This window comes from Hippoglossus stenolepis, chromosome 22 (assembly GCF_022539355.2).
Source record: "Hippoglossus stenolepis isolate QCI-W04-F060 chromosome 22, HSTE1.2, whole genome shotgun sequence".
In the NCBI taxonomy this organism is placed as follows: Eukaryota; Metazoa; Chordata; class Actinopteri; order Pleuronectiformes; family Pleuronectidae; genus Hippoglossus; species Hippoglossus stenolepis.
This window is the reverse complement of record NC_061504.1, coordinates 2,580,410-2,597,607: the sequence shown is the minus strand read 5'-3', so window position 1 is coordinate 2,597,607 and position 17,198 is coordinate 2,580,410. Positions and strand designations below refer to the sequence as shown.

Genomic DNA, 17,198 nt, shown 5'->3' with positions numbered 1-17,198 from the left:
TGTATCATTATCGTCATTACCATTATCATTAGAAGTAGTAATAGTAATACTTTATTCATTAACTGATGCAATACACTCTACTCTCTTGGTCTCCGTCTTCCACAAAAGGTTTGTCCTTTTCAAAACCACTAAATGCAGTAATAGAATTATGTATGGGCCTATTGATCTGTTGTGTCAGAGGGTTTGGCTCAGATTCAGACGACCTCTCCAGCCAGGACAACACACGCTTTCAGCCTGAAGCAGCTGCAGAGGTGAGGATTTGTCATGAGGGGTGAGTCTGCGTGTCTGACAGTGGAGTTAGACCATCATTCTGATTTCTGACTATGATATTTTTATTTTGTGATATTGTTTTACCTATATTAAATTGGAAGGGAAAAAAAGTCATGCAACGGGTGCAGCAACTTCTCACGAGAGCTAAATGCCAAAAAAACGCCTAGTACTGAATTCTTAAATACTGAATTCTAGTGATATGATAATATCAGCAGTTTACATTATTATTACAATTAAAGCTGTTAATGCTCTGAACCCAATAAAAGTAAAGCAACATTCCATGATTGAGTTTCCATGATAGAGGTTTAGCGATAGCAACAAAAATATATTTGTAAAGGTTTTTATTTTCCAATATTTTGTATGTAAAGTGGACATTTTTTGATGTTGCAGGAAATACCTCCATTTATCCTCCACTGAGGTCCAGGGTGAAACCTGTTCACCCTCTCAGTGAGATATGATTACTTTCATCTCCTGCAATCAGGACATAATACATTGGTTTATGTGACCTGCAAAACCAAAGACTCTCCCCAATCATCTGCAGGTGGACTTTGTGTTCACTGCTAATTCAAACACCCTGAATGTGCTTGTCAGTATGTTAACATCAAATCCAAAACATAAGCACTGCAGTTACAGACCTGTGATCAGTGATCTGCGGGGCAGTGACAAGGAGAGTCATCACGTGAAAGCAACAAGGTTGAGATTGAAATCAAGATGGAACATTTTAAAAACTATAGAAATTAATAATAACTCACTTATCCATAGCACAAATATAACGCAATGACTGGAACAACATGATTGAAAAGATGTAAACACAGTTTGTGTTGAATGTAACTCAACACGTGTAGAAATGTAAAATAAATATGTTGAAATGTGTCCGTCAGCATTCCCTTTAAATCCTTATGTCAAGTAGAAATCCAGCTTTAATTTGAAGGAATTATTTTGGAAAGTAAGCTTTAGTAAAACTGTACTTTTGCTCACTAAGTTTTAAAGAAATGAACAAAATCTAAATCTTGTTTTATGGTACAATGCTTGCTCCATGTACAACGAACCACCTTTATGTTTGGTACATGTAGCTCTGCTAAGGGCTCACGTTGCTTTAACCTGCACAGAATAGACGAGCACAGCAAGTCAACCAGCCTTTGAATGACCTGCTAGTTTAATAATATCAGAAGTAATGGTGATGATGAAGCTTCATTCATCAGCATCCTCAGTGACACGAGGCCCTTCTCCTCTCCTCTCCTCTCCTCTCCTTTCCTCTCCTCTCCTCTCCTCTCCTCTCCGACAGAGCACACAGCGAACACACCCAGACAGCAGTGGAGGTGCGGATGGCTGGGAAACAGTGAAGCTGTCGCCGTGGGAACGCGGCCTCTCTTTTCACGCCTGTCATCATCCGGAGCCGGAAGCTCTGTTGTCCAACCTCCTGAAACACACCACAGAACTGCCCCCCGCGCCTCATCCCCGTCGCCTCGCCTCACTCAGCTGCTGGCTCAGTCTGCTTGAATAACATCTGTCAAGCGGCACTCGTGCAAAAAGCAAGAAAGGACAAGCTGGGTGCTTCTTTACAGTTATGGAGCAGATGATGATGATGATGATGATGATGATGATGATGATGATGCTCCTATTCAGTAACCTCGGAGTGAGTGAGTGAGTGGCTGCAAAGTGAGTGCGAGGCGATGTGACGGGGCGAAGGCAGCAGACGGCTAAGATAACTAAAGCCTTTCACTTAACACGCAGGCTGGGTGCTCCACTTGCACCACAATGGCCCTTTTATTGCACATAATTCTCGTATTGTCCAGTCGTCTCGAGCGGTAAAAAGGCCTTTCTTGTGAGGGGAGGCAGCTGCGGCCACAGAGCTCCCTTCATCTGCTCTCCTTCCTCACAGACACTCAGTCTTCGGGGCAGGCGAGAGAAGGCTCTGATTGATGCAGGCCCCTGCCGCAGGCCAACAGCGCTCTCTGGGCTTGATGGGCCATTGATTAAATGGACCAGAGGAAGACAAGGCTGGAGAGTGAGGGCTGCCTCTTAAAGAAAGGAAATGTCCAGTGATCTGAAATCAAAAACGTTTTTTTTTTTTTTTATCCCTTACACTTCAGGAGGTCTCAGTACCGAACTGCCCAACATGTGCACTGTCGTCTTTGAAATGTGCGGCATGACATCTTCTTGAATCCTGCGTCTGTTTGCACTATGTCCATTAATAAGGCTGTGTTACATAATGGAAAAGTGCTTTAGACTATGTCCACACTCTGTTTAAATATGAAAACGCATCACTTCACATTTGCGCCTGGCGTCCACACTACCCTGTGGTTTTCAAGCCCCTAAAACCAGAGACTTTAAGAAACGCTGCTGGCCACGTTTTGGCCACTTTTTAAATAATGACACAAAATACGTTTAATTATAAATGACATTCACAAACCAATTAGGTGGACATGCTGTGGCTAGATTTGCGTCTCCATAATGCCCATGTTATAATAACCCATCATTAGTTGTAATGATCCATTGTGAAAGGATTTTCGAGGCTGTAATAACAAAACATTCTTCGGCTTTAATATGGACCCGGTGTCGTCCATCCTTTGCAATTCACGCTATAATCATAATGTTAAAATGAGGCTGGGCAATGAACACAGATGCATTAAAACATCTGAAACATTTAAAGTATTAAAAACTGATAGAAGCAGCAGCTCGTTCTCAGAGATTTCGCTGCCAGGGAAATGGTTCCGTTCAGTATCAGGTTATAGACACATCACAGGGGCAGACACAGGGGCGGGGCGAGGGGGGAACTGGCCCCAGCTGAAGTCTCTCTGTTATAAAATAAAATATATGGGAATGCGTTAAGAATTTTTCTTTTCTAAGCTATTTTAAGGACAAAATGTGCTTGAACAAGGACATTTTCTGAATATATTCAATGTAAACAAGTAATGACTTAAATATACAGCTTACTGAATCAGGAATTGTTCATGGAAGCATATATGTTAATTGTGGCCCCTTTATGGCCCCCAGTTTAGAAAAATCCTAGATCCACCTCTGCCAGATCATCAGGGCAGGTGTTGTACACATCACTTTTTGTTGTACACTGCCAAAATGAAGGCAGCAGGACTTGCATTACATTTTCGAAGACGTTTCATCTTTCAGTCCAGTCAGTTAAAAATGAAAATGCCTTTTGGATGAAGGGTGAAACCCCTTCAAGAACTCCATATCTATCTAACGTGGATCAGCCAGTCCGGCCAGAAAGGTCAACAGCAAGGTCTGCACAGGGCGTAAAAACTGATTGTGAGAGCTGTCAACAAAGTGAGCTCCTATGCAAGCAATCCATACACGGCTGTATGCAGGTTCAGCAGAAGCAAAAGGACGGGCACATCCTAAAACTTGCTGATGATAGGGTTATTGCCCCCCTGCTACATAAAGATCAGAGCATGGGCTGCTGGTGGATGAGTTTGTCAAATGGTGTGATGGATCCTTCCTCAGGCTGAAATCCACAAAGACGAAAAAAAAATGTGGTCATGGGTTTTAGAGGGATTTCATCCCACCCACTATTTCAGACCTTCAAAGGAATTGGCTTTGAATTCGCTGAGCAGTATATATATATATATATATATATCTTGGAACACTCATTGACAAGAAGCTGGAATTTGATGCCAATTCGGAGACAGCCAGTAAGATGGGACAGCCATGCTTTTTCTTCCTGAAGAAGTAAAATGTTGTTCATGTAGGTGGCTGTCCGTGTTCGACAAGTCTTTCAACCAATCTCTCCACAGTGTAGTTTCTAAATTTGTCTTCCAGATTCATACAAGGTCCCCATGACTTTTACCTTTCACCACTTAATTGTAATCAGTTGAGCCTTAAGTCCAACTGAATGTTACATTTGTAGATATTCCCTTGAGGTGTTCCTGAGATGTTGCGTTCAAGAGGTTAAAACTGTGTTTCTTGACCTTTGACCAACAAAATCAATTGAGATTATCTATGTTTGTACCAAACTAAATTTGAAGAATTTACATTGAGGCGTTCTTGGGATATTGCGTTCACGAGAATGGGATGGACGGATGGACGGATGGACGGATGGACAGACAAACAGAAACATAATGCCTCCGGCCCTTGACTGTTGCCAGTGCAAAGGCATAAAAAATGATCAGAGCCATATATTGAAGGTAGCTGGCAGGGTGACAGGTGTCCCAAAGACATGTCCTCCACAAGGTGAGGAATAAACCAGACTCAATCCCACATCACTGCCAATGTGAAACCTGATCCCCCCTGGCCAGACATTTAGAGAACCCCAGTTCAAGTGCGGTTGGAGCACTTTAGCGTTGTAGAAATTGTTCTTGCTGTATTGCATTTTGTGCATTGTTTGTAACAGGAGACAATTTGTGTACTCTTTGTACTCGTGCTGTACTTTCTTTACTCTGTCGGTGTCTTTTATCTGGGGCACCATCTGGGAGAGTAAAATGACTGAAGTAAAATGAACAAAAGAGCAGGGATTTTCCCTGATGGATCTGAAAGTGACAAGGCATTCAAACAGAATTCGGCTGTGAATCTATTATGAATTGGTTCCTCATTTAAACAGTAGGTGAAATTGCTCTTATTCATCCTGTTTTTTAACAACCTGCCGTCAGTCACCAGAACGATTTTTTTCCCCCCACGCGAGTCCATGCATCACTTAATCTCCCTGGGAGTTGCATGTCAGTCCTCGCTTGCAACTCTTGGTGTTTGTGTCACATTCAGTCAGCGTGAAGAGACTAAAGGGACCCATTTTTTTTTATCCATGATGATCTGAACCCTCAGACAACAGCTAAAATCTTAATCAAACCCTGCGAGTGCCTGAATGTTAGAGTAGTGCGACAGAAGAACAATATCGGGGTGATTCAAATGAAAAGGGATAATCCGCTAGAGAACATGTCGCAAATATTCATGTCAACTCGGCCATAAATTGTATTTGTACTATGGAAGAGTTTGACCAGATTCTCAATGTGTCACCAAAGTGTGTGGGAATCAAGGGGAGACGCACTTATATCGCACTTTCCTGAGGCCACTCGCGGCACAGCCATCAGGGCGGTTCGGGGTTAAGTGTCCTACCAAAGAATGTGTCAACACGCAGACTGAGGTGCAAACCCCTCCGGTAAGTGAACGACCAGTTCTACCTGTAGAGCCACAGCATCCGTTCGCCTTGTAATCATGATTAATTACCACCGCCAAGGACATTATGGTTTTATCTGCGTTTATTTGTTAGTTAGCAACATTACGCAAAATGGGTCAGGGGAGAAACCGTTAAAAATCGATCCAATATCCGTTACCTCTGCCGGAGCCATTCCAGCTGCTTTTTCACTTCACTGAACCAGGACCACAGTCGCTTCTTAACGTGAATCGAGCAGTTTTTGCCGAAGGCCGATCCGACCTCAATCAAAGAGGTCGAAGGATCATGACGGATTTATTTCCTTGTTTTACCCAAACGCAGCGAGTCAAGGGTCTGTCCCGTCAACATGATGTTCAGTTGACTCAGATGCCGTGCTGGTGATGGTTACTCAGAGATTAGTTTAGCAATTCGCAACACTGGTTGACCATGCGGTTCAGCGAGTGTCCATTTCAGAGCTGTTTCCTCTGTGAGTTGACCTAAAACAGCCTGCACCATCTCACTGCGTCGATCTCATCCATCGCATTTCACAACTCTCCGCTCCTAATCCCGCCGATAACGCTTTTATTGGCATATTTGGAGCAGGGTTAGAACAGAAACAGCTGTCGGTCAGCACAACAGCAGAATCACTTGAATTCATGAAAGAAGTGGACAAGTCGGGCAACAATTCAAAGCTCCAAGAACCAGGCTAAGGATCTTGTGTGGAATACAGTTGTCACAATGTATGACTCAAAATAAACTGTAAAATTAGCTTGAATCAGTTTTAACATTTGAAATCAAAGGAGAATTGTTGATTCTCCCAGTGTTTATTTTGTCTTTTGCCTTCTTAGTTGCATCTGACAGGCTGACGACTTAGTTGTTACCTGCAGCTGCACTTTCAAGACGTCTCCATCACCGTCAGAGGCATAAAATACACAGAAACAAATCCTTAACTCGAAAACCTTTCTGCTTCCCTGGTGTGGAAACATTTTTGGTTTCCTGTGACTTATGTCAATGGCGACAAATTGAACTGGACCTGTTGTTGGTTGATTTAAAGAGTCCGCACTGTGGTTAAAGTTGGCTCCAGTTGACAATAAATTGAAATAAGTTTATTGAAATAAATGGTTAAAACACACGTGACACCATGTAGCCGGTCTTTATCAAATAGAAACTGTAATCAGTGATGTGCTGATCTTTTCAAATTAAGACTCAATAGTCCAACAATGGCAGCGTTGTCAGCAGAAAAACAATCTACAAATCAAGTATTGTCACAGCCCTTGTGTCTAATTGGTTCACAGTTAATCTTTTGTCCTCGTCATTGCTATTCTAGTAACAAAACGTACCAACTTGAGCTCGGCTTACGAATCTTATTTCAATTCAACAAACTGAATCCTGAAGGTTTTTCAGTTAGAAAAAAAAAAGCAGAGAACCCGGCGGCTCCCTTCTCTTCTCCCTGTGCGAGTGAATCATATGCATACACATTCAACACACAGCGTCGGAAGAGGAGCATTGAGAGCATCATTCATTATTCATGTTGGATAAATCATGCTCTTTATACGGCTGTGATGTGTGGCGTGTAAAGCGAATCCACCTAAGTAGGTATTATGTGTTTTGCGTATGTGTGTAAATGTGCACATGCATCGGCTATAAATGTTGGCCTCCCTGCGGCTGCACATGCTCTGTGCAGAGCTGTGTGTATGTGTGTGTGTGTGTGTGTCCGTGCCGCTATGGCTGGTCTGTGGGAGAGAGCATGAGGTCATCAAAAATTGATGTTGGCTGTGGGGAAGCGAACCACATCGTGCTTCTTCCTGCTCGTCTCTCCCCCCATCTACTCTGCCTGTGGTTACAGGAGTCAGACTGGCTTCAGGATGAGTAAGTCTCCCAAAGTCTCTGCAGAGTCGCTCTCTGACTGTGGCCTTTACAAACACACACACACACACACACACACACACACACACACACACACACACACACACACACACACACACACACACACACACACACACACACACAGAAGTCTAAATGGTAATCAAATCTACTCACTGCATGTCAAGCTGCTGTCATCGTATGCGAGTTTGTTCATTTTCCCTTGAAAAGCTCAACATTTGGATTTCTCATGTTTCTTAATGACCATGATATACTCTGTGAATTAAGATCATTATAAAATGCTGTTAAGTGTCCGATTTAAAGAATCATTCAAACATTTTCCGATCATATCGTCTCCTTTTCAGAATTAAATGAGCTTGGTGTATCTCTGTGGAAGTGACGTGTAGATGCTGAGTATCAACACTGTAATCTGCACCTTCACTGACTGATTGATATATATAGATGGTTGGCAGACCTTTGGCACAGACACTGCTGATGGAAATAGAACCTATAGACCAATGCCTGTTCATTTTCTTAAATAAAACAAACTGATTATTCTCACGCACGTCTCTCAGCTTCCTCGGTTGTGTTTTACGTTGCTTTTTTGTAGACTTAACGCTTGAGTGACTGGCTCAATCACGGAGTTGGTAAATTAACCCTTGTCCCTAATCGTCTATTCACCGAACCAAGAATTCAGAATCACATCGTGAAAACAGGAATCAAATTAAATCATGAAATTCCGACCACAGAATGGTTCCTTATCCTCATTCGTGCACCGTGGATGTAAACAATGGCCCCACTTAAAATATATGTATATTAATTCATACTAGTCTTTTCATTTTACTTGCTAACACTTGACTTCCTGTACTTTTAGCCCGAGTACTTGTTCCATTTATTAATATCTACTTGAATTTAAGGAATGTCTGGGCTGAGCTTTCCATGCTCTGGGGGCAAAGTTGGAATTGTGTTCAGAAATGATTACAGATGCTACTGGTGATACATGGTCATTACTAGTGTAACTAGTTTGATCATTTCCTTATCTCTTTTAGTCTTTATTATTTCATCTTCATGGTTTTATCTTTCTTTGTTGGCCTGCCTCTCATGTTTCCTCATTTCAAATTTATGAAATCTTTTCCTCTATGCGTCGAGAGGGATGCAGCTCATTGCTGTTATTCTGTAAAGCATCATTGATCTATTGATTGATTGATTGAATGTGCAGTGAAAAGCATCCCTCTTGTGGTTGTGAGCAGACAGTATTGATGGTGAGCCAGGTGTACCACTAAAATGATATGGTCTCTCATGAGGTCCTCCCTCAGCTGGAGTTCTTACCTTAACAGACCCTAAGTGTGTAGGTTTAAGTTTATTAAAGTACATTTAATGTAGAATTAAACTGCTCTTATAGTCTTATAGGTACAGTGCAGTATATTGAGTACATGCGACTTATCCAGTCCGCTTTGAGTTGACTAAAATTATATAAATGTTAAAAACACACAAACACGTTTTATTTTAACTCACCATTTCAACTTTACTGTACCTTATTTTTGAGTCAACGTGTTTGTTTACTGTTTGGAGTGAAGCCAGTTTAAATTTTAACAGCTTGCCTCCACCAAAATTCCTATAACTATCCAGGGGACACACAGGAAGTCAGAAATTCCATCAAATTGCATTTCCTGATAGTCAAGTGCCTTTCCCTCCAACAGCCTGGAGAGCAATCCTCCTGCATTTTGAGATACCTTTGAAATACTTTCAGCCGTATTTGTGTGGATGTCATCATGGAACTCGCGGTGATAATACAGTCAGAGTTGCATTGCGTCTGTGTTTCATTAGTCTCGGGGGTGTAAATGGCTGCAGAGGCAGCGAACAGGCAGTCAGTCAGTCTCCTCGGCTGGGCTGCAGACTGCAGGGGCACTAATGAGCAAGGAGTGCTGCCATATGTGTCTGAATAATTTAGAATGTTTCCAGGAAGACGTGAGAACCCCTGTGTCTGCTGCTGTGGCCACACAAAAAAAAAAAAAGAAAGAGAGAAACTACCTCACACGTACATAACCTCATTGTTCCACCTCTGCCTCACCCTACTTACAACCTGGCTGCAGATTTAACTAGTTTCGAGCACAGGACAAATGAGACCCTATAGGTACACTGAAAGAAAGAGCACAAAGCATTATGGGTTCGCTGAAATCCCTCCTCCTCATGCTGGTTGAGCAGAGCATGTACTGAATCCCCCAGGTGCAGCTCAGCGGGATACTGTGAAAACATGTTGAAGATTTTTGTACTTAACATTCATGACTGCATTTGAGAGACATTCTATCAGCGCTCTCCATCTCTTGAGCAAACGATGGAAGAGATTCTCTTCACTCGTAATCAACATGGCTGAATTCATCTCTTGGCTGGTGCTTGTCGTGTGTGCTACTGGAACCAAGAGTGTCCTCAGCTGAGCTCCAGTTTGAATCGCTTCACTGATTCAATCCACTTCTTTTTAAACTGCAGACCCCCAGATATTTCTCCTTTTCAAACTTATGGTCTTCGGCCCCAACTGACGCAGACTCAGGAGGGGAGAGACAGCGGGTTGTCCAAAAACCACAGAGGTCAGCGGTTCGATCCCAGTCGACCCCATACCGAATTGAACCCCCCCTGACAGCTGCACCCCGAGTGTGTGAGTGACATAGATGCACTGTATGAATGAGTGTGTGTGAATGGGTGAATGGCAAAACTGTAATGTAAAGTGCTTTGAGTGATCACCAAGACTAGAAAAGCTCTGAATAAATACAGATCATTTACCCTTGGGGATAGATACAGATATCTATCAGGATGCAATACGCTGCATACAACTCACACAAACAGTACAGACAATTAGTAGTCATTCATTCATTCATATAACACTTATCTTTTATGGGTCGCGGGGGGGCCCTGGAGCCAATTCCCCCCAATCTCTCCCAATCCCAGTTGGCATTGGACCAGAGGCAGGGTACAATAGATAGATACAAACAACCATCCACACTCACGCTCACACCCACAGGGAGTTTTCGAGTCTCCAATTAACCAAACCTGCGTGAAGTATCCGGAGGAAAACTCAAAAGGCACAGAGGGTGCACGAGAACTCCTCACAGAGAAGCACTGGCAACCACTGGCAACCACTGCCCCGCCGTGCCACCCCTCATGTCATTGTCACTATAATTAAACCTTGAAAAACAAATGATCCGCTTCCAGCTAACTTCCACTAATAGTCATCCGGCAGTGGGTCACACTGGAAGTGAGGGCAGCCGCCCCACCCGCCCTCCAGCCCCCTTCCCTGTGCCTATTAGCTGAGCAGCCTTGCCAGCAGGCTCATTGGCAGGGAATCTATGAGGCACCTTTAGCCTCCCGTAGTGTCTAATTTAGCCCTCCCTATGCTACAAGACCCCTGGGGAGTAAGGTAATCCAATCCAGGGCCTCTCCCTGTTCTCTCTGCTTAGACAGAGCTGTGAGTATCTTGATCAGGACCCGGAAGGCCCTTTTTTCCCCTCACAGAGCTACAACAGATGGTGCAAGATGAGTCCAACACCACCCCCACCACCCCGAACTTCTCCCCGACTCCTCTCTGTAATCCTCTCCTGACATCCTCCAGCCTTGGCGTTTTTCACTTTCCCCACATCCTCCGCCTCAAAAAACCACTTCTTTTTTTTTCAGCCCGGTGCCTCTGAGACACTCTTTTATCTCTTCTCTTCATCTTCCGCTCCCTCTCGAGGAGGTCTTTACCTGTGACAGACAGAATGAGAGAGGGAGCTGCTCAAACAGCAGGAGGCTGCGTGTACGTCTATAGCGCCCAGTCACGGCATCAAAAAAACCAAGATTACATATGCCACCTGTTCAGGTTATCACCGTGAGTCGTACTGGGAATGAACATCGACAATTAGGCGCTGGTATGGCAGTGGCCTATTTAAATGAGAGGATGACTCCACAACAATCATTTACACCAGCAGGTCTCCACAGCATATGTTCCGATTCTGCCCGTTATCTATGTTGCGATGTTCCTTTGGATTGATTGTCACCGATCTAGTCGGGAAAAACAGAGGAATAAGATACATCTGACTTTGGATACACACACAAATACATGTTTATAGGCTCCATTCATTGTTAGTTTTGGTCTTTTCGTGGGCTCTGTGGAGGGAGATCATCGGTCATCCTCTGAGAACCCACTCCGTATTCACCAGCACGCACATTATGCTCAGACTGTATCGGCAGAACTCATTAAAATGGAGGGTTTAGTGTTTTGCGTTGACCTGTTTACACTGCCTCTCTCCCCGACGCTCCTGCCTCCATTAATCTGCATGAAGATGCAGCTTGTGGTTATGCAAGAAGCCTCCGAGATAAGGAGACGAATGGATGTTGCTGATCCGGCCAAACACTGAAGCATCATTAGTGCACGCGCCAGAGAGATGGATGAGCTCGGAGAAATTAGACTTTCAGAGTTGTTCAATATGAAGTTATTAGCGAAGGTGAATGGAGACTAATGATATCCGTGTACAGAGACAGTATGAGGAGTGCTGGGGGGGTTATGATTCATTCCTGACATGATAACTATTATCATGTTTATTTATACAAAAAAAACCCAGCATTATCTCATTCAAATGGCCAGGAAATTACTCATTAGGGTTCAGATACAGAGTGTGTAGCTCATCGTTGCATTAATGGATTCTGTTATTTCATCTCATGTGTCAACTTCATGTGTACACAGGAAGATGTTGAGTCATTAGGAAACAGCAGGCCGCTATTATCCTGTGTGTGAGTCTATGTGATTTGATTTGGGAGATTTCAATGGAATAAAAGTGAAACAGCATATGGTGGGCGGTTGTCGTGCTCCCGACCTTCCACCTCTCAGAATACCTGAAAGACTGAAACTATATTCGTTCTACACTACATGTTAACAGATGACAGGGCGGAGGGCTTACATGTGTTTAGGAAAGCTACTAAAATATAAAAGGAACAGTGCTGTAGTAGATGCATAGTGTGAATATATTATGGACTCGAATTCCAGGGCCGTAACTAGCATTTCAGACATAGTGGAGTCTTCAGTTCAGAACAGTTCAACCAGACAACAAGAGCAATGTCTCTACAAAGTTGAAACTGTTGTAGAATTAGAGATTGTAAATCCCAATAGCAATGTTGGCAGTATTACGAATAGGTGTAGACATAGGGGAATAAGTAGCAGTAGCAATAGTGGTGGTAGAAGTAGTACCAGTAGCAGTAAGAGTAGCACTGCCATTAGCAGTCGGGGTAGTTGTGGGAGAAATAGTAACAGTAAAAGTAGAGGCTATATTGATAGGAGTAGTTGGAGTAAAAGTTGCAGTAGTACTAGCAGTTCCATAGCAGACATAGTAGCAGTAAAAGTAGTGGCAGTAGCATTAGCAGTAGATGCAGCAGTAGCACTAACTTTGGCAGAGCGGTAATAGTGGGCTAGTGGTAGCAAGAGTAGTTAGTAGCATCAGTAGTACTAGTGGTAGCAGCGGTTGAAGTAGCAGTAGTAGACCAGCAACAGTAGTAATAGCATGAATAGAAGCACTGGCACTAGCAATGGGAGTATAAATGACAATGGAATGAGCTGTTAGTACTACTAGTGCTGGGAGTAAGAGTAGTAGCAGTAGTAGTAGCAGTAGTAGTACAGGTAAGAGTAGACGCAGTGGTGGCAGTAGCAGATGTCATTGCCGTGACTATAGCAATAACATATCAGAAGTGGTTGAAGGAATATCAGAAGCCATAGCAGAGCAGTAGAAGTATGCAAGTAGTAGCAAGGGCAGTAGTCAAAGAGGCAAAGTCAGTAGCACTAGTGGTAGCAGTAGTTGAAGAAGCAGCAAAAGCAGTAGAAGAATTCACAGAATTATCAGACGTAGTGGTAGTAGTAATGACATTGGAAGTAGTAGTACTAGCAATAGAAGTAAGTGTAATAGCAGGACCAGTGCGAGTACAAGTAGTAGGATCAGGTAAGAATAGCAGTAGTGGTAGTAGTACAGGTAAGAGGTAAGAGTAGCTGTAGTAATAGTACAGGTAGTATGGACAGAATCAGTCCTAGTTGTGGCAGTAGTAATGGCAGTGGAATTAGTAGTACTAGCAGTTAGTAAGTGTAATAGCAGGACCAGGGCGAGTATGAGTGGTAGGATAAGGTTAGAGTAGCAGTAGTGGTAGTAGTACAGGGAAGAGTAGCAGTAGTAGTAGCACAGGTCAGTATATGGACAGAATTAGTCCTAGTTATGGCAGTGGAATTGGTACTAGCAGAGGTAATAGCAGGACCAGTGCGAGTACAAGTAGCAGTATCAGGTAGCAGTATCTATAGGTGATGTAGTTTGCTGCTGGATGTCATTGTATCATGACCCCGCAGCTGAATGTGAACTCGAAGTGCCCACAGCCCGACTGCACATGTAGAGCACACAAAGATAAAAGGTGTAACTCCTTATTGACCCATCAATGTGATGTTAGATGCATCAGGATGACAGGCCACGCTGTTCTTTTTCATGCTGACGGAGCAGAGAGCTGGAGCAGCTCCGAGCCCTCTGTGGAGGCATTCATCTCATCACTGAACACACCGACTGTGGGCTGCCCATTACTGCAGATGGGCGGCCATCAAGGCCATTGAGGCATCCTCAAAGGAAGGCACAGCTGCAGCAGACACACAAACGCACACCCGCGCACGTGCTTTCAGGGGGCCACACACACCCTCCTTTCTTCCAGCTTAGACTCAGAGCAGTGACTTCCATCAGAAACCTCAGCCTCCCTGTCTTTCAAACACGCAGCAGTATTATCAACAAGCAAGGGCATCGGTGCAAACTTGAATTTGAAGCAGATTTATTGATTTTTTATTTTTTATTTTTAGGCAACAAGCTTCATGCTGGTTGTTTGACTAGGATTTAACAGTAAAATAATTAACAGGCCTCAAATTATATCTCAGGTAATTGTACTTTTCGTCATTTTCTATATTGATCAAAACTTCTCCTGACCCCCCCTTCATATCTACTGAAATGATTTCTGGTTTCAAAATTGATTTGTTATATATGTTTGATTAACTGATTAAATCAGTAACCAGCCCGAGCGTATAAATCTATGGGTTTGCAAAAAAAGATTTAGTATATTTATATTCTTACTATCCCTATCAAATGTTTGCTTTTGCCTTGTGACACGCACCTCCGTAAGTTTTTGAAAATTCCAGATTCAATTGAGATGGAAAAAAAATTACTCATTCCTTGTTTTCTCATAACTCACATCCAGTTAATGGTCCAAACCTTTGACGTTGTCACTTTTCACTGGGTCAAAAGCCACTGGATTAAATGTATATTCTTGCAACTGTAACAAAATGACATGTGATCAGCCAGGTCAATACATCACAAGCACATTGGCCAACATCTCATTTTAAGACTTTTTTAACTCCCAAAATATCAACAACAGTATCCACCTCAAAAACCCAGTATCGTCTGGCATATAGAACAACTCTAAGGATCTCAGAGAACACAGATATGAAGCCTGATAAGTCTTTACCTGATAAACCCTTATGACCATGCTTTATATGCCTCCTGCTTATCAACGGCCACTGAGATCCTGTCCTGAAAACGGGCCTGTGTCAAAAACCTAGTGATGAGTGAGTAAATCCCTCTGTGTTATTCCTGGATGTATTACTTCGTATTCATCTACAGTGTGGGAGGAATGGGCTCTTAATAGCGGCCCGGCAGCTCTTGTTTTTGCGTGGGGTCACTCTTAGTAGGTGCATCCAGCCACGCACACGCACAGACCTGGAAACTGAGCAAATCCCTCTGCTCGCTATTTGCGGTAGCAGGGTCAGAGAGAGCTACAGTCAGAGGGATCACGTCTACTGCTGTTCAACCATGGCATTTTTTTGTTTTTAGCAAAAGAGCGTGACAACAAGCCGTCTGCAGCCACAGGCCGTGCATGTACCCACGCACCACGGAGGCAGCGGCGCCCCGCGCGCCTCTGGACCAACGTTTGATTCCCGGCAAAGCAAGGAAACGGCTCGATGCCCTTGCTCGCCCTTTGGTCAAACGGACAATCACCGCAGAGCTGCCCTGGATTGATTTTTCGAATGATACATGTAACAGCGATGCTCGGGGGGTCTGCGATGCACGCGGCTGGTTCTGCAACAACTCCAAACCCCCCCTCCCCCTGGATCTCTGGGTGCCTCGTTTCATCCCTTACCTTTCCGGATGAGATCTTCGATTTCCTGTTCGAAGCCGAGCCGGTGGCACTTCCTCCACAGCCCCATGTTGGTGGAGTTGTACTGCCGGCTGCACTCGTCCGCGGCGCTCATGGCAAACAGCTGCCGCCGGTTCCGGGCCAGCAGCAGCTTCTCCTCCCAGCGGGGCGCGCTGCTCCGGCCGGCCCGCAGCGGCAGGCTGATGTTGGGGATGTAGATGAAGCCCGGGTCCTTGCGGCGGCTGGAGAAGCTTCGGCACCGCTCCTTGTACCGCCTGGCGTCGGTCTCGTACCAGTGGTCGGAGCACATCGCCACGGCCAGCATGCCCAGGGCGCAGAGAGAGAGCGAGAGCCCGGCGTAGAGCAGCAACTTCCCGGCAGCCATGCTCGCTGGTCACGGCCGCATCAGCACCTCAAAGAGACGGACAGCTCCTGTGCGGCGGCGGCGGCTCCCCCCCCCCTCAGCTCGGCGGGCTCAGCTCACATCCCCTCTGGAGAGCAGCGCGGGGACCATCGTCAACAAGCAGGCAAAAGCTTCCGCAGCTCACGAAGTAGAAGATGCACACACACACAAATCCCTTGTACTCCAGTGTTTTCCCGATCACAACGTGCCCACGTCTTTTTCTCTTTTTTTCCCTTCTTCTTCTTCCCCCCTGCGTGCGCGGCACTGCTGCAGCAGCTCGGCGGAGATAAGAGAGGAGGAGGAGGAGGAGGCTTATCTCATCTCAGCCGCGGATCCTCGGCATCCATCTGTCGGAGCAGGGCGACACACAACACACACACAGCGGACACATCAGCACAGCACCGTCACATGGAGCCTACACACACACACACACCTCGGTGCGTAACCCACTCCTGGGGAGATACACGGTGCACAAGGAGGAGCGCGGAGGGAAACAGCTGCACAGAGAAACGTGCGGGTTTGCATTTATATACAAGCCCATAGCCTACATGTACAACGTCATGCTGAAGAACACGAAACCACCCCTGGAATCAAACTTCATATCGACCTGGATGAATGAATGAATGAATGAATGGATGAATGAATGGATGAAAGTACCTGGATGATCCAACGGGAGCAGGAGAGTGAGGGGTCGGACTCAGCATCCACACCACGTCTGGCCGGATGACGGCAGCTCCTACAGAGCCGGCCTGTCCATGGACCAATCAGACAGCAGGCAGCCTGCAGGAGATCAGTGTTAGCTTACAGGCTACATGATATCTGACTGACTATAGCACAGTGTCCCTATTTATTATACACGAGCTTGATTTTAAATCCTGTGTTCAATGGTGGAGTAACACCAGTGGATTTGGACATTTTATTTAAAATTGTGATTATTAATGTATAGGTTAACTTAAATGAGTTTAGTTTAGTGAGCGGGATATAGTGGCATCTAGTGGTGAAGTGGCAATTTGCAACCAACTGAATGGCTGTGCATGTGTGTAGGAGATTCTATGGTGGCCCTAAAGGGATAGTTCACAGGAAAATTAAAATTCACTCATTATCTATGACAGACAAAACACTTTAGGAGTCTCAGGGGTAAACAGCATTGTAGTCAAATCCAATAAAATTTTAATAAATGGTGACCACTTCTTCAAACGTAAAAAAACTACTGTTCCTGTGGTGTCATCCAAGTTTCCAGAAGCCCCAAAATTCAAATTTGACTCGAAACTAAGTAATTTACACCAGGTTTTGGCTGCAACCCTGTTTACCCCTGACACTCCTAAAGTGTTTTCAAGTGGACTCAAACACTTCACCCACCCCTCCATCGGCATAGTGGTGAGTAGATAA

At 44.5% G+C, this 17,198-nt stretch overlaps 1 protein-coding gene across 1 annotated transcript in view; it reads right to left on the bottom strand.

Annotated features, from left to right (window-relative positions):
* tmem178b (transmembrane protein 178B) overlaps nt 1-16,582 on the bottom strand; it is a 116,061-nt gene extending 99,479 nt beyond the window's left edge. The window contains exons 1-2 of the mRNA XM_035146845.2: nt 16,467-16,582; nt 15,410-16,156 (exon numbers count right to left, since the gene is read on the bottom strand). Of these exons, the coding sequence (XP_035002736.1) occupies nt 15,410-15,791 (382 nt within the window). The 5' untranslated portion in view covers nt 15,792-16,156; nt 16,467-16,582. The remainder of the gene's footprint in view (nt 1-15,409; nt 16,157-16,466) is intronic.
* Nucleotides 16,583-17,198: the final 616 nt, after the last annotated feature.